This window comes from Fomitopsis serialis, assembly GCF_022376445.1.
Source record: "Fomitopsis serialis strain Sig1Antser10 chromosome Unknown B0H18scaffold_3, whole genome shotgun sequence".
Lineage (NCBI taxonomy): Eukaryota > Fungi > Basidiomycota > Agaricomycetes > Polyporales > Fomitopsidaceae > Fomitopsis > Fomitopsis serialis.
This window is the reverse complement of record NW_025954963.1, coordinates 1,222,544-1,248,110: the sequence shown is the minus strand read 5'-3', so window position 1 is coordinate 1,248,110 and position 25,567 is coordinate 1,222,544. Positions and strand designations below refer to the sequence as shown.

General features: G+C 58.5%; 10 protein-coding genes across 10 annotated transcripts; 4 read left to right on the top strand and 6 right to left on the bottom strand.

Annotated features, from left to right (window-relative positions):
- Positions 1 to 65: 65 nt before the first annotated feature.
- Positions 66 to 1,019, top strand: B0H18DRAFT_832824 (uncharacterized protein; the record flags this gene model as incomplete). The annotated part of the gene is made up of 1 exon (XM_048039419.1): positions 66 to 1,019. A coding segment is annotated over one exon (954 nt), but the record flags the coding sequence as incomplete, so codon positions are not given.
- Positions 1,020 to 2,702: 1,683 nt separating this feature from the next.
- B0H18DRAFT_325765 (uncharacterized protein) lies at positions 2,703 to 3,340 on the bottom strand. The gene has a single exon (XM_048037581.1). The coding sequence runs from the start codon at positions 3,186 to 3,188 to the stop codon at positions 2,784 to 2,786; it is 405 nt and encodes a 134-aa protein (XP_047899898.1). The 5' UTR covers positions 3,189 to 3,340; the 3' UTR covers positions 2,703 to 2,783.
- Positions 3,341 to 7,281: 3,941 nt separating this feature from the next.
- B0H18DRAFT_1082065 (uncharacterized protein) lies at positions 7,282 to 9,503 on the top strand (the record flags this gene model as incomplete). The annotated part of the gene is made up of 3 exons (XM_048031480.1): positions 7,282 to 7,401; positions 7,464 to 7,796; positions 7,872 to 9,503. The coding sequence occupies 3 exons, from the start codon at positions 7,282 to 7,284 to the stop codon at positions 9,501 to 9,503; spliced, it is 2,085 nt and encodes a 694-aa protein (XP_047899897.1).
- Positions 9,504 to 11,179: 1,676 nt separating this feature from the next.
- B0H18DRAFT_974290 (uncharacterized protein) lies at positions 11,180 to 11,832 on the bottom strand. Its single transcript, XM_048043986.1, has 3 exons — positions 11,732 to 11,832; positions 11,490 to 11,676; positions 11,180 to 11,434 (listed from the first exon to the last, which is right to left on the bottom strand). The coding sequence occupies exons 1-2, from the start codon at positions 11,817 to 11,819 to the stop codon at positions 11,495 to 11,497; spliced, it is 270 nt and encodes an 89-aa protein (XP_047899896.1). The 5' UTR covers positions 11,820 to 11,832; the 3' UTR covers positions 11,180 to 11,434; positions 11,490 to 11,494.
- Positions 11,833 to 12,267: 435 nt separating this feature from the next.
- Positions 12,268 to 13,041, bottom strand: B0H18DRAFT_868032 (uncharacterized protein; the record flags this gene model as incomplete). The annotated part of the gene is made up of 4 exons (XM_048039913.1): positions 12,268 to 12,385; positions 12,447 to 12,708; positions 12,780 to 12,888; positions 12,949 to 13,041. The coding sequence occupies 4 exons, from the start codon at positions 13,039 to 13,041 to the stop codon at positions 12,268 to 12,270; spliced, it is 582 nt and encodes a 193-aa protein (XP_047899895.1).
- Positions 13,042 to 13,509: 468 nt separating this feature from the next.
- On the top strand, positions 13,510 to 14,836 carry B0H18DRAFT_974281 (uncharacterized protein; the record flags this gene model as incomplete). Its single annotated transcript, XM_048043985.1, has 5 exons — positions 13,510 to 13,567; positions 13,592 to 14,060; positions 14,111 to 14,115; positions 14,174 to 14,250; positions 14,418 to 14,836. Coding segments are annotated over 5 exons (792 nt in total), but the record flags the coding sequence as incomplete, so codon positions are not given.
- A 1,073-nt stretch (positions 14,837 to 15,909) lies between these two features.
- On the bottom strand, positions 15,910 to 17,164 carry B0H18DRAFT_1082063 (uncharacterized protein; the record flags this gene model as incomplete). Its single annotated transcript, XM_048031479.1, has 8 exons — positions 15,910 to 15,950; positions 16,009 to 16,111; positions 16,340 to 16,368; positions 16,425 to 16,490; positions 16,646 to 16,726; positions 16,789 to 16,834; positions 16,894 to 16,950; positions 16,976 to 17,164. 8 exons carry the CDS (start codon positions 17,162 to 17,164, stop codon positions 15,910 to 15,912), a joined length of 612 nt encoding a protein of 203 aa, XP_047899893.1.
- A 2,020-nt stretch (positions 17,165 to 19,184) lies between these two features.
- B0H18DRAFT_974276 (uncharacterized protein) lies at positions 19,185 to 20,121 on the bottom strand (the record flags this gene model as incomplete). The annotated part of the gene is made up of 3 exons (XM_048043984.1): positions 19,992 to 20,121; positions 19,254 to 19,850; positions 19,185 to 19,231 (listed from the first exon to the last, which is right to left on the bottom strand). Coding segments are annotated over exons 1-3 (660 nt in total), but the record flags the coding sequence as incomplete, so codon positions are not given.
- A 382-nt stretch (positions 20,122 to 20,503) lies between these two features.
- Positions 20,504 to 22,178, bottom strand: B0H18DRAFT_868563 (uncharacterized protein; the record flags this gene model as incomplete). Its single annotated transcript, XM_048039954.1, has 6 exons — positions 20,504 to 20,979; positions 21,031 to 21,175; positions 21,229 to 21,490; positions 21,540 to 21,728; positions 21,768 to 21,927; positions 21,983 to 22,178. 6 exons carry the CDS (start codon positions 22,176 to 22,178, stop codon positions 20,504 to 20,506), a joined length of 1,428 nt encoding a protein of 475 aa, XP_047899891.1.
- Positions 22,179 to 22,359: 181 nt separating this feature from the next.
- On the top strand, positions 22,360 to 25,249 carry B0H18DRAFT_1113910 (GCFC-domain-containing protein; the record flags this gene model as incomplete). Its single annotated transcript, XM_048033049.1, has 11 exons — positions 22,360 to 22,572; positions 22,627 to 22,709; positions 22,759 to 22,970; positions 23,023 to 23,232; positions 23,282 to 23,390; positions 23,445 to 23,560; positions 23,610 to 23,857; positions 23,907 to 24,452; positions 24,514 to 24,789; positions 24,844 to 25,134; positions 25,187 to 25,249. 11 exons carry the CDS (start codon positions 22,360 to 22,362, stop codon positions 25,247 to 25,249), a joined length of 2,367 nt encoding a protein of 788 aa, XP_047899890.1.
- Positions 25,250 to 25,567: the final 318 nt, after the last annotated feature.

Genomic DNA, 25,567 nt, shown 5'->3' with positions numbered 1-25,567 from the left:
CGAGCGCGACACCGCCAAGTCCAACTGCCCGCATGGAGAGCTTGAGGCCTGGCGAGCATCCCTCCTCCTCTGCAGACCTCGTCTCTGCCCTGAACGACCTCCTCAAGGCCCTCCACCTCCCGCTCACCCTGGACGCGCCAGACGACCTCATCCCCTCGCTCCTCGTCGCCGTCCTCGAGTGCCTCCTGCGCTCCCGCCTCGACATCCCCGCGCAGCTCCGCCAGGCCCGCGACTTCGCGGCCAAGGTGCACGCGATGAAGATCTTCCTCGGCGTGCTCGAGAACGACGTCATCGGCCAGGACGTCGGGCTCAGCGACGTCGACCCGCGGCGCCTCGCCAGCGGCGCGTGGGACGAGTGCGTCTTCGTCGGTGCGCTGCTCTGCTGGCTCGGCAAGACCATGGGCGTGCTGCCCAGCACGAGCGCGAGGGGCGTCGAGCCGCTCCCGGCGCGGTTCGCGCGGCGGAGTGGCACCGTGTCGTCCTCCGCGCACTCTACGGTGCCGTCCAACCTCTCTCTCACGCGTTCGGAACCGGCGGAGTCGCAGACCACCATGGAGTCGATTGTGTTTGAGCCAGTCGGGGAGAGCACCTTCGTCCGACCGCCTGCCCCCACGCCGACAGCGGGTCTGCGAGACGCACCACGTCGCCCGCGCTGCATCCACGAAATCGAGGAGCCCTCGCTCGTCTTCACACCTGCTGCAGAGTCCTCCGCCGTCGTCGAGCCGGACGTCGAGTACTGCGACTGCCCCGCGGAGGCGGCGCACGTCCGGCCGTTCGCAGAACCAAGACCGAGGGTTGCGCCCGTGAGGTACGACGGCTGGATCGGGCGCGTAGACGACGACTCCGAGGTCGGGTTCTTCGAAACGAATCGATTGTCAAGGTCCACAGGCACACCTCGGCGTGTCTCCAGTGGGAGCAGAAGCTCGGGGCTCATCACGCGGCACACGTCGCCTACGGAGTACACCCTTGCTCTCATGAACGAACGCGCGAAGCTGCTGGCGGAGCTTGCCACGTTGAAGACGCCTCCGAAAAAGAGTTAACCAGTCGGTCAAATCATCCTGCAGGCGCGTCGTCTACGTCGTATCTTCTGGTCGTCTGCCCGTCATTGCGAAGTAGGCGTCGAAACCCGGCTCGCTCCGCACCCCGCCTATCCAAGGAGGTCGAACACGTCAGGGTCCGTTTGAGGGTGAAGCCTGCACGCTGGAGGCAATGTCGATCAGCCAGGAATAACTGGTGTCGATGTTGCACAAACGCTACACCCGTAACACGCAAGACCCATCACGCAAGGAAGAAATTACGTTCGCCGCCAGGCAAGCCTTTCTCAATCTCGTGCAGCACGTTCACTCGCCACCTGCGTATTGACTTGCGCCGTAGTGCACATCCCGATATCAACGCGATGCCTACGGCGTGCAGTCAAGTATGTCTATATCGTCCTCACGTCATACTGCATTATGCCGATCTCATGTTGTTTTCGTGGCTTCATGACGCCGCTCATACCACCAGGCTCTGTTGCATCGTCTATAATTGATCATGTTCGGGTTCAATAACATCATTCTCGAACTCTACAACCACAACCCGCCGACCACGTTTCGCACGACGCAACAAGCAGCGGTACCATGACATCAGCATCGAGCCCAGGCCAAACTGCCGTCGGCAGGGCCCCGTCGCACCGATTCCTTCATCATTTCGTCTTCGTGTTGACGAACGTGCCTCCCGAGCATCGGCGCGTTCGCACCCCTTACTTTGCTGCCTACATATATGTGGGAACCAGAAAACTTCGACCACGGATGCGCGGACGCAGTGACAAAGTCTATTTTTAGCGCGTCGCCAGAATCTGCCAGTAAGGTAGGAGGATGTCGCCGGAGGAGAGCTTGTATGCAGGGCGTAGCAGTGGGACTGTTCCAGGAGGAGCAGGGAAAGAGGTTCGACGTTCGAGGTCACTCGAGGTACGCAGCCCAACTGTTCCGTCCGTGTCGACAGTAAGTTACAAGGTGGACTTCGGCAGAACCTGCAACATGAGGTACGGCCCAAACCAACGCAGTGAGCTAATCGATCATACGCGACCACGCACCCTGCGATCCCGCGCACCCGCGCACCAACCAGCGGCGCGCCTCCAGGCACGTAGTCTGATACTACTAGCCCCAGAGTTTCCCCGCTCCGATATGGTCGTGGGTATCCGCGAACTCGAGCACCCGTAGACGGCGGAATAGAGTTTTGAGGTGGGGTCGACGCGCGTGGGGATCCTGGGGTCGTGGCCGCGGTCGTGGTCACGACGGGGCCTCGAGGGGGTCCAGAAAGCGTGCGCGGCGCTCGGGAGTCGGGTACTGCGTTCGCCGCGGACTGCGAGGGTGCGCTGCGGACGCGACGGACGGAGGCCCGCTCTAGGGTGGGCGAGGACGCGGAGGACGCTTGTCGCTGGGGTTGTGGGGAAGCGAGCGGGGGATGATGGCTAGATTGGGGGATCTGCGAGGGGGAGTGCGTCTTGCGGATGAGTGCGAGGGGCTGACGTCTGAGATGGGATGCTCCTCGTTGTGGGTTGAGTTCGAGGCGCGGAAGCTGGCGGCTTGAAGCTTGAGCGTTACGACGCGGTCGTGGACAGCGCTGCGTCTGACATGCGTCATGCGTCCTTGATGAACTGCAGTGCGAGGATTGTCGAGTGGCCGCCCTTTCGTGTGTATCGACCCCAGAAAGAGGCCAGCTTCCTGATCTTCCGTGTCCTGGGTCGGTGATCCCGTCGCAAGCCTCAGTCCGACGCTCCACCACAACACATCCCGAACCTTACCCTAGACAGCAAGGTCCCTTCCCCGTTCGTCCTTCACTTCCCGGACCCAGTGCGGGACATTCGCGCATCGCCGGCGGCACAGCGCACCTGCGCAAACTCTCCCCACCTCCGGGCTTCCGTCAGGGACGCCTGGCGGGAAGATTTCCAGTGTCCAGAGCCTGTGACAGCTCCTGGCTGGAGTCTGATTTGCCCAAAGCGGTGATAGGGGCCTGTTAGGACGTTCTGCGAAGCGCGGTGAGTTCATGATCGTCGGCAGGTGGGTGCCCTGACACGACGGGGTTGACAGCGCGGGGTATCCGGCGTGGTTGTCTTTGAATTCTCCTGCAATGCGAGGCACTTGCGCCGTCTTCCACCACGGTCGACGGAGTGATGCAATAGAGCGGAGATCCAGAGGCGCTGCATACATACCGACGTCCCGCCCTCCTCTGTGTCTCGCTACGTCGTCATCGCGCACCGCCACGGCTGAGAACTTGAGCTTGACCGCGCTGACCAGCGGCCACCTTCCGCTGCACAGTGTGGTCGTAGTGCATCATACGTATACGTCACGGTGCTGCGTAGCCAGCTAGCTGATATATCGCCTGTTCCGGTCGGCGCGCGGCAGAAGCTCCCTGCAAGTTCGAAAGATGGGTCGTGGCGCTGCCAATAGAGTTCTGTCATGATCATGATCACCATCGAGTTCGTGGCGTCCGGACTCCGCAGCGCTTCCATCTCGCGCCCGAAACTGTCCAGTGGCTGGTGATCATTGTCCGCAGAGAACGAGCAGAGAAGAGTGTCCCACACGCACTGCTTCTGTACCACCTGTGTCCCAGCTCTCCAGCCCCGTCGAGTCGCCTCCACATCCATGCGTCGCTACTCAGCGTGCGAGAGGTACACTGCTCAGGCTGAACGCTCCGGCACTCGGAGGAACCCAAAGGGGCAGCCGCCAAACGAACGCCGAACGCACAAATCCGTGCGCACCCACAGACCACAGGACCGTCTTGGCAGCGCACCACGGCTATAGATAGCCACCCCACGCCCATTCCAAATCGCCAGTCGGCCTGCCTGTACGGGCGAACGGAAGGCGCCAGACCCGGGGCCGGGGTGCTCGGTCTGCGAAGCTTGCGGTGCGGTGGGTTCGTGCGTCCGGAGCTGGGAAGGGGCGGAGCGGTGGACGCCTCTCTGGCGTCGACTGCGCGATGTTGACGGATTCGGGGCCCGTCTGCTGCGTGGCACACATCGAGAGAACGTACCCAGCGCGACGCCGGACTGCCGTATGGTACGCTCGGCGTCTGTACGGTCCTGGATGTTAGACGGCAACGAGGAGCGCGCAGCGCCAGGGGGACACGGCGCGCGATGTACCGTGTGGTCTGCTGTGCGTCCGAGCTCCGTGCGAGCTGCCCAGCAGCGATGTGGATGTCAGCGGAGACCCGGACTGCGCAATGAGCAGCGCGGGCGAACTCTCCTGCACCTGGGTTACCTCTCGAGCGGGGCTACGACAGCAACAGCAGCACCCATGCTTCGAACAAAGGGCCAGACCGTCCGAGAATACCCATCGCGAGGCGCAAGAATAGGCTTCACAAGATCGAGGGGCCCCACAGGCCGCGAAGTCTACCAGGTTTGTCAGGCACGCACGCGCGGGGTACGCTCGGCACATTGCGAGCCCCACACGCCTGTTTGGGAACCCATGTTACTGTAAATGATTCCCTGCGAGTGCTGTCGTCCGGGACTCGCGCTCGAGAACCTGCCCGTCACGCGTGTACAGCTGCGGCGTCCGCGCGCGCGGTTGTACTGGGCCTCTTGGTTGCGCTGACGCGGGAACGCGCAGAGGAGCCGGCCCTGGGCCAGCCACTCGGACCGCGGAAGCGGAGCGGGACACATCACACTGCGCTGGACGCGGAAAGCCCACGGTCATGCATCATGACTCGTGCGAAGTAGGGAGACCTAATCGGCAGCGGGACCAGTGGTACAGTACCTTACCCCGGACAGACAGTCGCTCGGTCGAAGAGCCGCTCCGAGATGCGCGCGGGCGGGTGCGGGTGTGAGTGCGGGGAAGGAGGCGGCAGTGCCTCGTCCGCAGTACGGGTCTCAGCAACCTGTTTGAGGAGTATTGGAAGGGTGTGCAGGGGGCCGGGAGTAGGACGTTGATGCCTGTGGTTCGGTGGCGCAATGCGATGCAGTGAATGCGCGGAACGCAAGTCATTGCATCTGTAGCGCGTCGGGATGATATTATCCCTTGGTCCGTAGTTTCGCTTCTACTCACTTCGAGCTGGATCGTGTTGATGCGGCCTCCTGCAATGATCACGATCCACCACGAAGGAGCGGTGTTCCTGTTGCGGGGTGCCGCACGCAGGAGGACCGCCGGGATCTGCTTGTTGCGAGGTACACCTTGCCGCGGCCGGCATCGGAGCTTGCTGACCGGAAGGACGTATGCCACATCTAAGTACGAGGGTCTGCGACTGCAAGGAATTGGTTCCGTTCCGAAGGATTTGCAAACGGCACTTAAGTTGGCGATGGGGATGATACGACGCCGCGTGGGGTACCATAGTCAAGGAAACCGTTACAGGTCCCCTTGGAAGGACACCGGTTGATCGTATGCGTCCGCTATTTCCGATTGATTCCATGTCGGAGGGCGAGCACTAGGACCGACGCGAAGGTCAGACGAGGGCCTGACGACCTCTGCCTGTGCACGCGTTTCGGGGAAGGAGTCTAGTGATATGGAATCAGCTGTTGAGTGGTTCCTCCGCTGCAGCATGTGGGGAGTTGAGTCGCGACGAGACGAGACCCTTGGCCAGTGCCCGAGGAAGACGATGCTTGCGCGATCTGTGCACTTTCCAGATTTGGAAATGTCTTGCTATGCAATCTGCGGTGCTGCGCCAGAGCTGTCAAAGAACGGGCAAGACATGAACGCACCTACTCATAACGGGCTAGCTCGGCGAGCGGTGAGCGATATGAAAGCACTGCAGGAGCAACAGCGCTCTGTGGGCCTTGTCTGACATCAGGTCGACGTGCAACGTGGAACACATCTCGGTCGCGTTGCGCGGGTCTCCCGACGTGCATGCGGCGCACGCCGCACAGCGTACCCCAGTCTCGCGCAGACACGTAAGAGCGACCAGGGTTTACCGCGGCGAGACCATGCGAGATTTATAGCGGCGAGGCGAGGCGGCGGGCGAGAGCGCGAGGCGTGCAGCGGATAACGGCAGAGGGCCCGCCCCGTGGGGAGCGGTGACGACAGACGTCCGGAAGCGGGGGGAGAGTGCGTCTGTGCGTGATGGGCTCGGCTATCCCCTCTCGAGATCTCGCGCGTTCTGGCAAGCTGTTCGCGAGCGGCGTCTGTCCGGTGCGGCGCACGCAGGCAAGGCACCGCAGGGCACCGCCTGGGCGGGTCCTCCGGTCGCTGGCGCGTGATAAGGAGATAAGCTGCAAAGGCCGAGACGGCCGCGGGGCGTGCACGCCCCCGATGACACAGAAAGAGGCAGAAAGAGGCCCAGCGTGCCAGCGAAAATAATCCGTGCAAACTCGTGCGACTGCGAAGGGCAGGCGGCGGGAGGACAAGCGGCGGCCGGGCGGGGCGAGGGGCGATCGGCGGCTCGGATCAGAGTGGGCGGATTTCGGGGGACGGAAGGCGGAGGTGTGCGTACGTAAGCGACAGGGCCGAGGATAGCCGGCGGGGGACGGACCGAATGTGGCGAGGTTGCGGGACCCTCCCAGCCAGCAGGCGGAATACATCTCCCACCGCCCGCTCTTTTCTCTTTATCGCTCTCTCGCCATCGACGTCAACCACCCCACACCGCTGCTCAGTGCCCAGCACAGCGAGCTCGCCCACATCGTCACCGCCCAGCCCGCGCCCGCCAGCGCCCGGACCCGTGTCTTTGTCCCACCCCGGCCGCCCGCACGATCACTGCCAGAGCGGGGCACAGTGCGGGGAACCTGTGCCAGACTTCGGCCAGATCCCAGAGATTTTCATATTCTCCTGCCCTCGCCTTCGCTTCCCACGTTTTTCTGCTCTGCCAACGACCTCCCCGCTCGTCCAGCCCGGCGAGCCCCTCCGCCTAGTGCCTCCTGTCCGTCCGCAATTTGCAGCGGCCCCAGCTATTTTACCCCAGACGCAGCCCCCGCTGTAATCCAGACCCTCTCGCGACGAGCTTCCCTGCGCTGCCCGCGTTCGCGATCACGAACCGCTGCCTTCTCGCTGCCCTCCCCGGCCCGCGCTGCCCCCACACTGCTGCACGCCTCCGTATCGCCGGGCTATCTCACATACATACGCACGAAGCGCACGCCCGTCAAGTCCCCCGTCCCACCTTCATCATTGCAACACCAATACAACAACCGGTCCCTGTCCGTCGCGCTGACGTCGCTCTTCTCGTACGTGTCAATCACCTCTGCCCTCGCAGCACCCCAGGCCGCCGGCCCTACTAATATAATGTCCCCCTCTCGCCCCCGCCCCTCTTCCCTCTCCCCACCTCCGCCCCTCCCCCGCCACATTGACCGTCGATGCGATGGACACCGCCGTCCGCGTCAAGATGGAAGCAGCACCGCCTCCCCCGCCGCCGCCCCCACCCCCGCAGGAGAAGGTCGTCGCCCGCCCGTACAAGTGCCCCTACCCGCTATGTGGCCGCGCCTTCAGTCGATTAGAGCACCAGGTACGTAGGCGCCGTCGCCCCGCACTTCCGCCCGTGTTAATCACATGGCGCGCTCCCCGCAGACACGGCATATCCGCACGCACACCGGCGAGAAGCCGTTCGAGTGCACGTTCCCTGGCTGCGAGAAGCGCTTCTCCCGCTCGGACGAGCTCACCCGCCACTCCCGCATACACAACAACAACCACAACACCGCGCACGCGCACCCCGACCCCTCACATGTCGGTGGGTCGAGCTCCAGCAGCAGCAGCCACCGCGGCAAAGGCAAGACCAAGGGAGAGTACGAGGACGAGGGCGCGGAGCTGAGTGCCGGCCGGCGAGGAGGTGGTGATGGAATGGAGGTGGACAGGGTCAGGGTGCAGAAGAAGGCACGAAGCCGTGCTAGCAGCGACGACGAGGTGCGTCTCGGACTATGCTCGGAGTGGCTATATGGGGCTCTTCCCCGCCCTGTGTACTGACAACCGCCCTCGCAGGACGAGTCTTATGCGCGTCCAACCGCGCTCTTTACGACCGACCCGACAGCGTACGACTACCCTGGCCCTAGCTTCCATTCCCGACGGAGTGCGCACGACCCCGCCCTCGCGGCCCTACTACCCACGTCCGCCCCCGTTCACGTCACCTCCCATCCCCATCCCAACGCGTTCTCCGCGTTGTCGAGTGTTGCCATGGAAGAGCTCTACGCGCTCGAGCGCCATGAGGCATTACGCCGCGCGGAGTACGAGATCCGGCACAGCGAGGCAATGCGGAGAGCGGAGTACGAGGCGCGCCACGCGGACATCCTCTCCTTCCACGGCCGATTATCCAAGAGCGCGGCGAACACGCCGCTCACGACGCCGTTCTACCCGCCGGCGCCGCACGCGGACGATGCAGGCTACTTCGGCACGAGCAGGGAGCGCGAGCGCCCGCTCGCCGCGATGGATGACGATCACCTCGTGGACGGCCGCCGGCGCATGGGCTTGAGCGCGGCACGCAGAGACGTATTCGCGTCGCATCCGATTTCGAGCGGACACGTCGTCGACGCGCATACGCGACACGGACCCGGGCACGCGGCGTCGCACCCCCACGGGCCCTGGGCACAGCCGTACCACGCTGCGTCCGCGCCGCACCGCCAGCGCCTCCATGTCGGCCACGACGACTCGCCGTCACCCATCTCCTCGGACTCGGACTCCATTCAGCCGACGCTGTCCCCCTCGCACGCGCATACAGCCACACAATCTACGATTCACTCGCATCCCAATTCTGAACAAACCAGTGCGCTGCCGAGCCAGTACGTCACGCCGAGCACAAGCCCCTTCCTCGGCGGCCTCCGCACGCTCAACATCCACTCGGGCACGCCCTCGCGCGCGCCGTCGCCCTTCCGGCTCCCGCCCGCGTCGATAGACAGCTCAGAGGAGTACGCGCACCCCTACGAGGCGCGCTCACGCAAGGCGCAGAGCGTCGCGGGGAGCCCGCCCTCAGGAAACGGGCTGCTCAGCCGGAAGCGCGGGAGCTCGGGCGACCTCGTCTCGTACGCGTCGTTCGGCGCGCACGCGGCGCCCCTCGACTACTCCGCGCACGTCGGCGCCGGCGTCGGGCACGGCTTCCACGCGCCGTACACGCATGAGCGCACCGCGATCCCGACGCCGCAGCTCAGCAGCGGGCCGAGCAGCTCCGGGAGCTCGCCGCGGAGCCACGCGCACTCGCTCGGGGGCCTCGGCACGGGCAGCGCGTCGAGCTCGCGCGCGCCGTCCCCGCCGCACGCGCACCACGCGGCGCACCCGCCGCCGCCGCACCACCACCTCGCGCACTCGGTCCGCGTCGCGTTCGGGATGACGCCGATACACCCGCGGCGGCCCGCGCTCGTCGAGATGCCCCCGCCCCCGGAGTACCCCGGCGCGCAGGCCGCGTCCGTGCCCGTCTCGCGCGCGGCGTCCCCGCCGATCAAGCTCCCGCCGCTGAAGCTTCCCTCGTCGCCGTCGTCGCCGCACCAGCGCGCGCTCAGCCTCGGCGCGGGCGAGGAGGGCGCGGAGGCGCAGGAGCGCGTCGAGCTCCCGCATTTCCGCGAGTTCGCCGCGGCGACGGGCTACCGTGCGGGCGCGCGGGGCGGCGGCGAGCACGGCTCGTAGCCTGTGCGCGGGCTCGGGCTCGACGACGACGGCGCTGCGTTTCTAGGTTTCTCGGTAATTCGGTGGGTGGCGGGGTGCTTGTCGGCTTAATATCGGCGGAGGCGCATAGGTGCCGGTCTGCCTTGCACGTCGTCGTCGTCGGCGTCCCCACCCCCTCATGGTTCGTTCCCGTTTCTCTCAAGTCCCCGTCCCCAAGTCATGCGCAAGAAGTGTATTCTCTACCCAGCCAGCCCATCCATCTACGCTACGCTACGCTATTCGCTGCTCGATTAAATAACTCGTTCCCGGATACCCCACATAGAAGTTCTGCATCCCCCCACCTCCCCGCTCCCGCTCCCGTTGTTGCTGCTGCTGCTGCTGCTATTGCCATCTAGCCTACTAGTAGTGCCCCCTGCCATTGCACGTTGCTTGTCCCCGACACGATGGACACGGATGATCGCCTCCCTCTATATAGAATAAGTGCCCGATAGACCGTCTGCTCAGCTGTGGCCCACCCGTCTTGTTTTTGTCTGTGTTACCTCGTGTCTCCTTAGTGACTAGTAGTGACCCACCACACCCACCGCTTATTACGTTAATGAAGTGTGTGCGGGCGCGCGCGCGCGCGACGTCTGGTGTTGCCGCTGCCGCCGCCGCCGACTCCTCTCTGATGTGTTGGTTGCGTGGTCTTTTGTTGTTGATGGACGTGGGTCGGAGTCTGGTGCACTGACGGGATCGCTGTGTGAGATGCTGCGACGCTTCGATGTTGCGCTCGAAGATGTGTACTCATGTGAGTGTGTTGCGAGTGCGAAGGCATCAATCTAGTCTCCCCTAGGCAGACCCTAAAGAAAACCTCTTTGAGTGGGGGAGAGGACGGTCTTCTAAGGGTCTGCTTCAAAACGCGCCCCCAACACCGGGACAGCCCCTTTGCTACCCATTCTGTGATGGCCGAGCAATGCCGTGGCCACGGCGACTCGGCGGGTGGCAGCGGCAGATCGGCAGGTGGCAGAACTGAGATCTATCACGATATAATCTAATACCTAAACTAATGATTTGTACTCGTCCGGCGTACACCTGCTTCGAGATCATCACTCTCGTAGCCCGTATTTTCGTTCGCTCATACACGCTTTTGGGTCTACGTGCAAGTAGGCGGGTCCACAGGGCAGTGGGTGTGTGAACGTGTGGACAATCGCATGGGCGATCATGCAGGTGAGTGGGTGGCCGGCTGGCCGAGTAGATGAGAGCGCAGGCGAGAGGGCGCGTGCAAGAAGAACTGTGGATGAGAGGCTGTGCAGGTGTGGGTATAACAGTCACATGGATGCTTTTGAAGTTGTGGTTCTTACTCCGGGACATTGCGTGAGACAGCGAGATGGCGAGACAGCAAGTCAGCGGGCGAGTGAGACAGTCGGCGAGCAAGACAGTCGGTGAGCGAGACAGTCGGCAGACAGCAGGCGCACGAGATAGCGAGCGAGCGAGACAGTGAGCGAGAGGGGATAGAGGGATGACAGGTGGTGGGCAGGCGAGACAGTCAGCAAGCGGAACAGGTGAGCAGTACACAGACAAGTGTGAGGCGGGCGAGGGGTACAGCGAAATGGCGGGCGAGCGAGGTAAGGAGCAAGCTGACAGTGAGCGCTGGCGAGCGAGCAGGAGGGTGAGTTTGCAGGCAGGCGTGTTGGCATGATGGGCGGATAGACAAGAGCAGGTAGGCGAGCGAGTCATCAAGAAGACGGAGGCGGGCGGACGAGAGCGGGCAAGCGGGTGGTTAGTGGGCGGGCAAGCGTGTGAGACGGGCGACGAGAGCAATCATGAGGGCGAGGGCTGCCTGGCAGGTAGAAACGGGCGAGCAGGTGAGAGTGGGCAGTCCCGTCGACGTCGAAGCCGTCCTTCGCAGACATCTTCTTGAGCTCCGAGTCGTACACGATCCTTGTAATCGCCAAACCGAACGACACACCGAGCTGCAGGACCCATTATATTAGCCATACGCACACAATACGGAGACATCACACACACCTGAGTCATGCTCTGGAAGAGCACACCGGGCCGCCGACGCTCTGGTCGTACGGAAGACACACTTTCGCAACGAAGAGCGTGCCCGCTGCAAACACAAAGTCCGCGCCGAACGCCCAGTACGTCGCCACGGGGTTGATCAGCGCAAACAACAGGTTCGCCACGCCGCCTGTCAGGGCCATACCCATCGCTGCACAGCGCACTGATCAGCACACGCTCAAGATCCGTCGACGACGAATACTCACTGACGAGGACCACGAGCAGCACCCGGCCCACGAACAGCGCCACGATAACGTTCGTGACCGTGATGAACATCGACAAGAGCCTTACCATCGTCAGGCTGGGGTTCGAGCAAAGGCGACGCGTCGAGATTTGCGCACGCGTTTCGGAGATGAAGTGGCTTATGTAACTCCGCTAACGGGCTGTCCCAGTGTAGGGCCGTCATTTTGAAGCAGACTAGCATCAATCGTTCGTCGCGCGGTCAGCTTGCGTAAAACAAGCGATGTCTATATATGGAACTATGTGTATGCAGCGATATCTAGTCATGGTAATGTCAGACGAACCACTCTGTGTGTATGCTTTCCAGATCGATGGGAGACGTGGAATGAACTCACGAACGGGGCCTTTCAGTAAGCAACTTAAGGGTAGATATGAATGGGTGCACTTAGACGTCCATCGCCTCCCCCTACATGTCCATACAGGATATAGTCCGGCCGGTCGCGCACAACACAGCCATCGCGGGGTGAAACGAGCTAGATGACACCCAACTTCAACAACGTCTTCACTGTCGTACGTATGAGGAATGGACTGACCGAGGGTCTGGGCCGCGCGGGAGCTTGAGACCCATACGTGGCCCGGTCTGCTCGCAGTAGATGCTGTCAGGCAGTGGCTTGCCCATACTACTCTCAACTTGTATCAGCCACACCGTCGCGGACAGCCAGACACCCCGCACACCCTCACCGGCAGAAGTCACAGGTGCACGGCTTGCTCCCTGTCCCGTGGTGGTCGCAGCCGTAGTTCATCTCGCCGTCCGTGCCGCAACACGTCCATCGGAAGCCCTGGGGCCACTTCTTGAAGAAGAGGGACTGCTTGCCCTTGCAGTCCACCTCGAATTGGCGCTTCAGGTACTCGGCCTCCTCGAGCAGAACGTTCCCCCAGCCCATGCGATCGCCGTCCTCGGGATCTGTGTTACTGTATTCCCAGGTTATGAGTTCCAACTCGCCTAGAGGGATGGGATGAGCGCTGGCCATGGTCGGGCCCGGGGCGGCTATGACGGGGTGAGACAGGACAGACCCTCGTGCATCGAGCCATCACGGCACCCGCGGTACTTGTCATACCATCGATCCGACTCGCTGCAGAGCTTCTTGTGGCTCGGCCAGTCCTTCGTCTGGCATTGCGAGTTCTGCGTATGCAAACGATGCTTTAGCACGTAGCGATATGTAGAGATTGCGCGTTACTGTACGCAGTAGAGGGCACCGCGGCAGCGTGAGCAACGCTTGAGGTCTTTGGTCATCGCCTCCTTACGACAGGTGAAGCACTGCGACGTGTCGGCCATGGGTACTCCGAACTTGCAGTGAAGTGTGAAGCTGAGCTGTACCAAGAGGTGTCAAGTCGTTGCCGAGTCGCAGCCACAGCAAGTAGTATAGTAGTATCGTATACTGTACTTACATCGGGAAATTTGGTTGAACATCATAATCGTTCGCCGCAGTTGCGCCGATTATAACTACAGAGGGCAGAGGTTATGAATAGTACTTACGCGTTTTAATCAATGTGGCACCGTTATGTTTGAGTCACAATCGTCGATAATCATCGGCGAACGGGCTACAAGCGCTCAAAATCACCTCGACCTAGTTTAGTAGCGGCGATGCTCCTTGCTATCGTCGTTGTAGACGATAGCCTTGCGATGATATTTTCGCAGTGGTCTGATTGTCAATACCAGCATTGTGATTTCCGTATCAGTGTGGGAGGGTTTCTCGAGCATAATCGTGCATGGAATACATTCGTGATGAAGATCTACATAAGTACATCCTACAGTTCACGCATTCGAAGACACCATAGCATCATGATTGCTCGTCGGCATTGTGTCCAATGTTTAACGTTCACAGCTCGCGCATGTGAGCGCGTAGCTCTGCTGGGATGTTGCGCCATATCTGGCGAGCGTCGGCCTTTCGATCGCCAAGTGTTTCTTGCTGTTGTGCGCGCTCTTCGTCTCCGATGTCGTCCTCTCCATCCACACCACTCCTCGCTACTTTCGTCGTCTTCATCCTCATCCTCGTCCTCGTCCTCGTCCCGGGCACCTTCAGCATCCCCTGCACGGGTCTTCATATGCGCGGCCACCTTCCTTGCGCATATCGCTTTCCGCATCTTGGGTCCTGGGACCAGCGCGGTCAGGACACGGGACTCGGTTGTTGTCGGGCTCCGTGCGCGAGAGTCTCAGCTCCTTTGCCTGTACGGTACCATCTTCATCATCACCATTCGCGCCGTCGTAGTCTTCTCGAACACGCTTCCGAGCTTGATGCGCTGCAAGCCGTGCTTGAAACTCGGCATTCTTGCGCCGGACGCGGAGCAGCTCTTGTTGCTGCGCCATCAGCAGCTCACGGAGCTGCTGATGTTCCTACCACGAGAGTAAGTATCGGTCAATCATAATATTATGGCTTACTGCTTGTCACTGGTTTTCACTTTCCGAGTCCTGTCGTTGCACCCCGCCCTCGAGCCTCACTCTCCCGCCGTTGCACCGCCCGCCCTCGGGCTTCACTCTCTCGCTGTCGCGCCTCACTGTCCCGTCGACGAGCAGCGCCAGCACTTTCCCGACGCTGAGGTTCACTCTCCCGTCGACGAACATCGCTGTGTCGCCGTGGAGCTCCACTCTCGTGCCGGGAAACGTTTCGCGCACGGCGGTTGACGTTGATGCGCTCGCGTGTTGATGCCGAGGGCTCCCTGGGAGGCGAATCATTGAAATGCAGCGTCGGCGATTGTCGCGGAACCGGTCGCCCAGAGCTAGTACCAGGCCTGCGAGGCGAGAACGAACAAGAGTTGCCGCGGCGAGAAAAAGCACGAGCTTGCAGTGGTGCCATTTGCGCAGCCCGAGGCTCTTGTGAGTTGCCAGTGGGCTGAAACTTGCCGGCATCTTGTTTCTTTTCCCCCCTTGCCATTCGTCTTCGCTGCTGTTGCCTTGGGTAGCTTCGTCGCCTCGGTCGGCTTCTTGCGCGTGCGGCTGGTCATTCTAGTACAGAGGTCTCAGTCCCAAGAGGTCCCGGTTGGATCAGTAAGCTGCCGAGTCCCAAGACGGCTCAAGAGTGTGTCAGAATCAGAGGCTGCGAGTCCGTCGGAGTCGACGTACGCGCAGAGTTGCGCTCAGCGCGAGTGCGAGTCGATGTATGCGCGATAGGCGGTGAGCACGCGTGAGCAAAACTGACATCATATATTGCGTGACATGTCTCTCCTCTTGAAGACTCTTTAGTGTAGTTGTCAGTAGCACTTGTATTTTAGCGCTCCAAATATATTTCGTGCGCGCGCGTTCGAATCCCGGCCTGAGTCTAAGCGTCCGAGTGCCCTTTCAGTGTTTCAGTCAGTCGAGTAGGGACTGGCAAGAGTCAGAGTAACCAGTAGTGAAATAACGCAAGAGCGAGGGGGAGGACAGGCGGGGGAGGGAAACGTTTTGTAGTACGCAGGAGGTACTGTACCATAATCGACTGTGTACAGCTGGATGCGAAAGTATGCGGTTATATCGTGATTGTTTTCTGCTGCGCGGGTGATTATGACGCGCGCCGCGCGTGATTGTAATCGCTCATCGCAACCGTGCCGCTTTTATAACCGCTTCTTACTACCCCGCCAAGATTTTCGCAGTTGCGCCGTTTATAACCGCCTATGGCCGCTCACGAACGGCACCCAAATTTTCCGATGTACTAGGCGCCCATACTAAATACTTTATTGGCGACTCGGAGTCCTTCAGGTCAACCACCGGACCACCGGGGTCCATCCAGCCTATCAAAGGCTCGTACATTGAGTCTATATACCATATTCAACCAGGACTTACGACTGTCAATGGTCCCTTCCGATGAATGGAAGGCGTTCGGTGTGTGTGGATTTCTCATAATTAATCGCTCCGCACTGATGCTCAGCGTTGAGTAGAGCTCGAGCTGGCTATGCCATATTGATAGTTGGTTTGTTGGGCTGAGTGACGTGAATACTGTGACGACAAGCTCTCGTGACTCTAGGGGCGGAGTTGTTTAATTAGCTTGGAGAACTTGCCGCCGACACGATGGTCAACTCCAAGTTGAATGTGCCTCGATGGACGCTGCCCGAGCCTAGGACACGGCGCGATTTGAAACAGCTTGCTTCAATTCAATCGAGATGGACATCGGCATGTGAACAGACAACGCATGCATGTATTCAGCTGCATTTGACATGTCCATGTCAGGATTCAGTCGAAAGTGAGCCCACCATCCACTGAGATTGTTTGCCCTTGTGAAAGCAAGAAACATAGGTTAGTCGGATCCACGTAATTGGCATCTCGGCTTACCTGTGATGAAGTAGGCCTCGGGTTTCGGCAAGTACGAGACCAGGCTGGCGATGACATCAGGGTTTGCGGGAGGTGGTGTACGAGAAGGCGGTAAGCCGAGCAGCTGCGTGGCACTAGCAATTGTAGTCATACTGATATCCTAAACATGTGTGCAGCCGTACCTGAACCATCGCTGTCCCCGCAGGTAATTCAAGTTCCAAGTACCCGGGCCGTGGGGTCGCAGCTCGATGGATGGTCATAATGAGTGAGTTAAGTCTACTCACGTTGACCTAAGTCATCAGCGTCACTTACCCAGGTTCGTGTCGATCACTCCGGGAGCATAAGCATTGACGGCAATGTTGTGCTTCACTAGCTCTAGCGCTATGTCGCCGTTTCAGTGTAGGCAAATTCCACCGGCGCTGTGACGCAACACTAACCTGCGCACTGTGTCAAGCCTCTGACACCGAACTTTGATGCTGCATATGCCGAAATACTACTGAGCCCTGCCATTCACGTCAGCCAACAGCTACGGCTATAGCGTTGCTCCTAACCTTGCTTTCCAGCGATAGATGACGCTCCTGTACTGGCGTCAAATCTCATCTCGAATTACGGAATGCACAAATTCTGTTGAACTCACCAATGGATCAGCCTCCACGACCTTGCTGAATCATCTGCAGCGCTGCATATCTGTAGGAGAGCATGGTACCCCGGAGGTTAACCATCATGATCTTATCCCAGTCTTTAAGGTGGCTGGGTGTTTATCGTTAGCGGGTCTCCCAGCAACGGCATATGGCCCCTCACAATCAGCAAGTTCCGCGCAATGGCATATCGCGGTATTGGCAACCATCTGCCAACAAAACATACATTGATGCTCGACGCAACTATACAGTACGTGTGCAGACGCACCACATCCAGTCCTCCGAGCTGTTCGACGACATTTGCTGTCATGGCCTGGACTTCATCCTCGCAGGTTATTGTCGGCCGTGACCGCGATTGCCTGTCGACCGTCTCTGCACGTAATGTCGGATACGACCTCTTCCAGCTGTTTACGCTTCGATGGCACGTCGTTCACGGCGACGCTGAGACCGTCCTTGGATAGACGAAGAGCAATGCTGCGCCCAATGCCTTGAGCAGCCCCAGTAACGACAGCAATACGTCTGAGAGATGATGCAGCCATAGATCTGAAGTGGGTCGTGCAATATCATGCTACCTATACACGATCGCATTATATGGGCGAACATCCGCACCGGCACGTAGAGAGAGGCGCACTGTGGCGTAAACGGGACGCACATGAGTAGCCACGAGTTGGCCACAAGCCGAATAGAACAACGCCGAACGTACAAGCAAGTCATACTCTTGGAGTACCACATCTAAACGGGCTGTGCTTGCGACCGTATCATGAGCCAAGTACGGCATGCTTGCCAACGTCTTGAGCACGGGGCTTGCACATAGCGGCAATCAAACCGTAAGGCAAGACGGGGTGTGAGAGTATGTCATCCCTGTGAGCTAACCCGACGGATACTGATGATTGGGACCGGAGTGATCGACTCCAAATCTTCAATTGAGTTCTTGCGGGTGCGATTTCGGTACGACATCAGGAACGTCATTGATTGTAGCGCCTCTCCGACCATTGGGCGCGATTCATGTGGGAGCAGGAGGCAGCGTTTGCCTGCGTGCGTACAAGGGGATGCTATACGGGGATGAGTCTTCACGAATGGCCAGTAGCTCACTTACGTCATCTACCCCTGTGATCGCTACCCCCCAGTGGCGACTGCCTATCGCGGGTGATAAGAGCCCGATTGGTATCACTTACTATCCGAGATACGAGGACGCGTGCGCGCACTGAGTCTACGGAGTGTACCTCCGAGTGGCTAGAATCTGCATGGCTTGCAGGCAACGAGCAATTAGTGTACATTTACCACAACGAATGTACTGTACATGAGCATGCTGTAGGTCAATATATACATATAAAATCAATCAGTCCTAGTCCGACACCTCTGTTTGTTGTACTGTTGTAGTCTCAAAGGCTGCTCATGTATTCGAAGTACCAGTCTGGACATTTATTCGGACTATGCATGCATTAAGACGGGTCTGTTTACATTCAATAGCCCCCAACGGTAAGCCGCGAACATCGCGTCGGCTTGAGAGATAAGAAGCGATCCCGGGCGTCTACATTCCGATTATCCTTATCACCCGCGATAGCAGTCGACCACTGGGGGGTAGCGACTCACCAGGGGTAGATGACTGTATTGCAAATTGGGTGCATCGCCAAAACAGTGGCAAACTGGCCTCGTCCCCAGCCGAATGGTGTTGTACCAGCAGGGAGTGCGGCGGCGAGGCATGACCCCCTCATGTTAGGGACGAGACCCTACAAGAGCACGGCAATCTTTATCCCTCGCCCTGTTGGAACTCTAAATCACGTAATAACCTTAGCTAGATATCACGCAACGAGGTAGCGCAAGAGTGAAATGAAGGGCGGATGTGAAATACTCACCTCAAAAGTAGCGCGCGAGGTTCGCAAATTACACACCTAATCGGAAGTGCCTGGGTTCATGAATCGGCGATGGACAGGCTAGTTACCGAGCATGTGAAATGTCATGCGGCCACCATCGCACCAGCCTCACCCGTACACGCATGCCACGGCACAAGTGCTAGAAAACAGAGGTCCATCTGTTAGATCACAAAGGGGATGATACTGACAAATCGACATAATTTACTGTGGCTAGTGAAGAGGCTTGGAGCAGTCTCGCACTGTGAGGACGCGTCTCTGGACAAGTACAGGCAACCTCTTCTGTAGAGCCCGCCTTGCCTCCGCGAACTGCAAGGCGCCGCGATGGACAAACAAAACGGTTTGAACCGTCTTGAACGGATTGCTGGACAGAGCAGCCTCGATCTCGTCCCATACGGGCGAGTCGAGCTGCGTAGGCACGTACAACCAATATCGAAGATCAGGCTTTGCAGGGTACATGGGCAACCTGGAGTAGTAGCGCAGGGACCCAGGACATAAGCGCCGATCCAGGTCGAGTATCCGCAGATGCAGGGAGCGAAGGTTCACGTTTTGCGCCAGATCGAAGTGGTTCCGTATATCTGACGCAGACAAATCATCACGGTAGGCATCTGTATCATTCAAAAGACACAACTTACCAATTGGCCACGGGACACTATCAAGTCTTATCCCAGTTGCAGGTTTCGAGGACGTTCCCCAGACTGCGGAGAAATGTGCCCACGCGGTCCAGCTCCCATCCTAACATACATTTGAAGGTGACGGCCGCAGTACATGGGGCTCGGTGTGCGAAGAAGCCACATAGTAATGAGGTCGGGCATCGAATAGTTGTCGATGGTGAGGGAAGTCAGACAGAGATCCGCGCGGGAGGGAGTAATACGTTCTGGGATCCCCCAGGTGACACAGTCGAGAGTGAGCGCGAACGGCGGCGCTGGTGCCCGTGTGTGGGTCTGTTCGCTCTGCGGAGCAAATCTCCAAATGAAGTCCTCGAGGGCGTCCATATGCTCGAAGTCGCAGGAGGAGATCCGAAGCTCTCGGACACCCCGGTAGCGCGTTAAATTTTGGTAGAACGCGGGCATGACTGGGTATTCGGCGAGGTGGCCAAACCGGACATAGGAGAAGCCGACCGTCTTGAGGCGTGTGAGCCTATTCACAGGGAACGCGGCGGTGTGGTGAATCCAGATGAACGTTTCTTGTCTCATGAAGTGGCGGTATGTGTTGAAGTATAGTTCCTGTACAAGTGAGGCGATGTCGGGTGAGGTGCACACGAGCTGGCAGAAGCGATTGAGGACCTCCAGCCCGTCAATCGTGATGGAGCGAAAGACGTGGTATTTGCTGGAGCCGCGTAGCGCATGCGAGGCTAGCGAACAGGCACGCAGCCGTCGAGATCGTTGTGGCAAAAATCGATAATGTAGTCGTATAGTTCTAGAGGAAGCATGGCAACCTCCTCATGAACAACCGCCTGCCATGCATGGGAGATCAGTGCGTAACTACCACGTACCAGACGGAGAGTACATACCTGTGGCGTTGAGTTACGAGGTGGCTAGACGGAAGGGTCAGTCAGCAGATGTCCTTAAGAATAGTTCGAAGCGCTTGGAAATGATATACCAATGACACTGAGGCGCCTGAGGCCCAAGTACGGAACGTCGTCGAAGCGCTGCCGAGTGCTGGTGTAGACACTAGTACAGGATGTCCGATGAAGGCGCCCCGCGGGAGCGCTATATAAGACCGTGACTGAACAAGGCAATCGCGCCACCCTGTCACAAACAATGGTAACGCGAGGCATAGTGTAACTCAATAGGAACAGGATTGCACAGCTACCTGGACACAAAAGTGTACGGTAAGCACGGCCTTACGGCCGTTCCATTAGACAACATGAGTCTGACTAAAGTATGAACTAGCTCAGTGCAAACGCAACAGACATACGCAACAGAATCGTGTGAGGACGAACCGGGAAGCCAAAACGTAGAACAATGAAGAGACGGGACACAAAGACGTAGCGCTCACATGCGCTCACAGCCCAACGACCTCCACGAGGTCTCCGTCCTCTAGATCAGCTTCACCGATCTCCGATGATGGGTTCAGTTTGTCGCCATCCACCATCAACCTAGGACCTTCTGCATTCTTTCCTTTTCCTTTCTTCCCAGCAGGACCGCCGACGTCCGGGTATTGATCAGCCAGTCCAGCCTTTTTCACGAAGGCCTTGATAATTGCTCCACACGTCGTCGAGGGGCGGACAGTGAGCGTGATGTTCTTCGTTTTTGCGGACCGTAGCGTCAAACGGAACTTGTCGTCTTCTTCCTCTTCACCTGCCGTCGACTCTGCGCCTGTCTCGGGTTCGGGTGTAGGCTCGAGCTCCTCCAGGATGACGGAAGGTGAGCGCTCGTGGGACTGGGAACCTATCCGATGGTGGTCGCGCGGCTGGACAGACATAGATCGCTGTCGCCTGGTCTCCTGAAGATATTCATGTGTAATTCTGTCACAGGCCTCTGGAGACAATCATTGAGCAAAGCGCAGTACAAGGCACCGGTTGCACGTACCTAACTCAGCTTCTGCCCAGAGTCCGATGCTGTGCGGTGTTGCAGAGGGGAACACTCTCTTATCGTCGTAGCTGAGAATGACATGGTCCGTGATAACTTCGGCCAAATCGGCCACCTCGTCGACCAACGCATGGAATGAATCATGCTGTCAGTCTGTCAGCATGATGTGTGTGGCCTGACAGCACGCAGGACACTCACGCGCTTCACTTTGAAACCCCAAATCTGCTCCCGGGCGATCGGGTTCTTGGGATGTGGAATCCATTTGACTCTGATAGTCACTACCGGGGGGCCGCCTACGTCAGGTGCAGCGGAACCTTCTCGAGCGCGCTCGGCTGCTGACGACTTCATTGCCTTCGCTATCGAAGCGAGTTCAGGGTCGAGTTCGATATTGTCGACTGAGTCATCGACGTCGACAACCTCGATAGGTGATGCTGCGCGAGGAACAGATCCCATGATTTGCCTAAGTCACAAATCAGTCTCCGGTAGGCGTCAGAGGGCAGTCCACTCACCGAATAGCTTCACGAGCATATTGCCGAGCTTGTTCAGGCACTGCAGGGGGTGGTGTGATCGACCTCGAGCGACTACGGGAGCGCTTAGTGTCCTTTCGCTCATCGCACTCTGGCTCGCGACGGCGCTTCCCGTTGGGTGTTTGCCTTTGAATGCGTTGCAAAAGCTCATCTTCATCCTCAGATGTCAAGCTGCAGTGGACTATGAGGGGTCATGTTCATCTGTCAGACTGCGAAACGCACATCTCTTTGGCAGACATCTTGGTCCAGCTCGGAAGTGTCCCGCCGTTCTCTGACTTCTTATTGAGCTTCTTCCGTCGACGAGGCGTCGCATTCACGCCTTCGTTGTCATCGTCTGATATCTCTATGACTTGTTGCTTCGCTTCCTGTGCTGTATACCCAGCATACAGTCAGACTCACTCCAAGGCAGTGAGACGCGCGCGCACCTTCCGCAACCTTATTCAACTTCTTCCATGCCTGTGCTGTGCGGTTTCGATTCCGCATGAACAAAGAGTCCTCATCGTCAACATTTATGGCTTTGACAATCGTTGGAGGGGGTGTGGAACTGGAAGGCTCGGGGGAGCAGAGAGCGGGCGCGGGCTGAGCGCGACGCGGTTTCGGTCTTGGGCGCGTCGTGGACATGATCGCGGTCACAGTTAGACTATAAGGTCGTGGGAATCTTACCAAATCCGCGAAGGTCATTCTCGGGTCACATGACCGTGTAGAATCCAGTGGCGTCGCTGTTCGCGGCGGTCGTTGTCTTCGCGTCAGTCTGACTCTCGACGTTGTTTACCGCGACGACGAGCAGCCTCGTTCTACGGCCATGGCAGACGCCCCAGTCGTCTTCAAGAAAACTAAGACCAAGAGTAGTCAACGATCCCGTGTTTCTACTCCCGTTGTCGCCGACAGCACCGGCGATGACCAGACTGCGGATGTTGAAGATGCGGAGTCGCCGAGTATACTGGCCACCAAGCTAAAGAAGAAGTTGAAGACACGCGAGAAACCGAAGTCAAGACTCAGCTTTGGAGCTGATGAGGTGAGACGTCGTAGCGCGACGCAAGAACGGTTGCTAATGTTCAAAGAGGGGTAGGAAGGAGAGGGTGAGGCATTTCAGGTCAAGAAGTCTAATCTCAGCAGGAAGCTGGCATTGGGGCAACATCCAGCATCGGCAGGGTATGTCTACAGCTCACTGTCTGATCTATCACTGACATCGCAGGCGTAGGAATGTCAAGACTGCATCTATTGACCTCCCATCGCCGTCTCGATCCGATTCAAGTGTCAGATATGACGCGGCATACCTGAAACAACTCAAGGCCAGCACACCAAGCACTCGTCCGTCAATGCCAGAGGGGGATCTATCTTATGATGCGGATATGTCAATGGTTGAAGACTCACTCCCGCAGTCACATATGACTGGCATTATCGACCTTTCTGGTAAGCCTGAGTGCATACTGAGAACGAATCGTTTCCTGAATCTCACATGCAGCTGAGGCGGAATTGGAGACAACTATCCCGTCTGCGTCTGCTGTGCAAGTTGCAAGAGAGAAGCGGGAGCGCTTGCGGACACTGGGGACAAGTAGCACTAGCGGGGACTACATCTCGCTATCTGTCTCGAAGGGAAGCGACTTTTCGCAAGGTCCACATCCTGAGAGTCGGCTAGTGCGAGAGGAGGATGAACTCGGAGAGGCAGACGATGGTGCGCGCAGCGAGATCATCGTCAAATTCGTACTGATCCATATCGGCAGAATACGCTGAGTACACTAGTGCGCAGGAGCGTATCGCGCTTGGGAAGAAGTCGAGGAAAGTCGAGGCTAAGAAGCGACGTGAGGAAATGAATGAATTGATAGCTGATGCGTACGCCCTGTTCACTGTGTACAATCGAGGTGTCCATGCTCACATACGCCACAGAGAGGAAGTGGACGAAGAAACGATGGAGTGGGAACAAGAACAGCTTCGCCGTGGTGGACTGCGCGTCAATGAGCCTCCGGAGAGGGCGCCGAAACCGACATACAAAGCTGCGCCCAGTGCGTAACGATATTTCATCCTTTGTTTTAGTACTTACATTTTGTGCAGTTCCTCCCATCACCCCTATACCGACATTGGGTGCCGCAGTCGCTCGTCTGACATCGTCGTTAACAGCACTCACCACATCGCATCAGCAGAATACAGCTACGATGACTTCGCTCGGCGACGAGCAGCTCAAGCTGGAAGCGCGAGAAGAAGAGATGCGGGAGATGATCGCCGAGGCTGAGGATAAACGCAGTTGGTTCGCCGCATTTAGGGAATGGGTAGAGAGTGTCGCTACTTTCCTGGACGAGAAAGTACGCCCGTGCGCTTCTCAGAGACTACTTACATTAACAGTCTGCCTAGTACCCCGAGCTTGAGAAGCTCGAAGATGAACAAGTCTATCTCCTCAAGGAGCGAGCCGACATGGTCGCGCAACGAAGGCGAGCAGAAGACGAGGACGATCTCTCGCTTGTCTTGGGCACGTTGCCACAGGCGGCGCCAACAGGTGACGAAGTCGACGACCTCGGTCGTCTAGTTCCTCATACCAACTCTGCAACTGCACGCCGCGCTCGTCTCGATGAACGAGCGAAACGACGACTGCTCCGGCGAGCCGGTGGCAAGGCGCAGAGCAATGAAGAGGAAGGCTATTCGACGGACTCATCGCTACCGCCGTCCGATGCAGCCGACTACCAGACGGCGATGAGCAGATTGGTACGCGATGGCAGAGCGATCATGTCTGATGTGCAGGCGGATGAGTTCAAAGACCCCAACCGGGGGTTGGGGAAGTGGTTCGGCGGGTGGCGCACGCGATTTGGCGACAGCTACACTGGCGCATGGGGCGGCTTGGGCATGGTAGGCGCCTGGGAATTCTGGGCTCGTCTCGAGATTCTCGGTTGGAATCCTCTGGAGGTTCGTCGAATGTCGCCTTATGGACGGTTTCGTTGTATGTAACTGATGGCATCCTCTGTAGGACGACAGGACGCTCGACAGCTTTTCGTGGTATGACGCACTATACCAGTATTCTCGACCAAGTCAGTCTGCAGATCAAGGTGAAGACGAAGAACCAGAGTTAGGTCCGGACGGTGACCTTGTGTCGGCGATGATCTCAACGGCAGTGATCCCCCGCTTATGCAAGTTGTTGGAGGGAGGGGCGTTTGACCCTTACTCCGCCACTGACGTGAGGAAACTCACAGACTTGGCAGAGCAGATCGAGCTGTCCGTTGAGAGAAGTAACCTGAAGTTTGAGGTAAAACCTTTCCTTGTCTTAACCATGATCTGCACTCACGCATTACCGCCTTAGATGTTGTTGAAGTCTGTCTTCACCGTGTTTCAAGGGGCAGTGACATCGACCGATTCAGTTGTCTCACCGTATCTGGCGCTGAACCAGCCGCGATTCGATCCTGAAGCGATTCCCGCACGCCGTCGATTTTTGACGCGACGGTACAAACTGCTTCGAAACCTGCTTCAGTGGAGGAAGTACACGGGTGAGCAATTTGGCCTCGGACAGCTGGCGCAGAACCTGGTAGACCATGATATGTTACCTGTCGCCGAGGGTGGCTGGGAGGTCGGGGGAGAGGAGTACATACGCAAGGTACGCGTATGCCTTTATCTGGACGGACATCCATCTAAGCTGAAATCTACAGGTTGCTGGGCTGATACCGAATGAGCTCATGCCGATATCGCTGAAGAATAGTCTTGGAATGTAATCTCAGTCCTTTGCTTGCCTCGGTGCTGTGTGCCAAGATCTATATGTACCCCCGAGGTCCTGCACAATCGTGCAATACCGGGGATGCTCGCGCTGTGGTTGATCTGTCATCCACATTCCACGCGGGCATCTATTGCGTTACTCGGGACATCAATACTGGAGCTCTTTGACCCATGCGGCCCAGCTCCTGTACTAGGAGGCTGTTCGCGCTGTGTGTGGCTCGTTCCGTTGCCGAACATACTGTATCGCTGCGAATCCAAGATGTTTTCCAAAACTACACAATTTGTGCGACACCTTGGTCTACCTCAAGTGTCTTTCA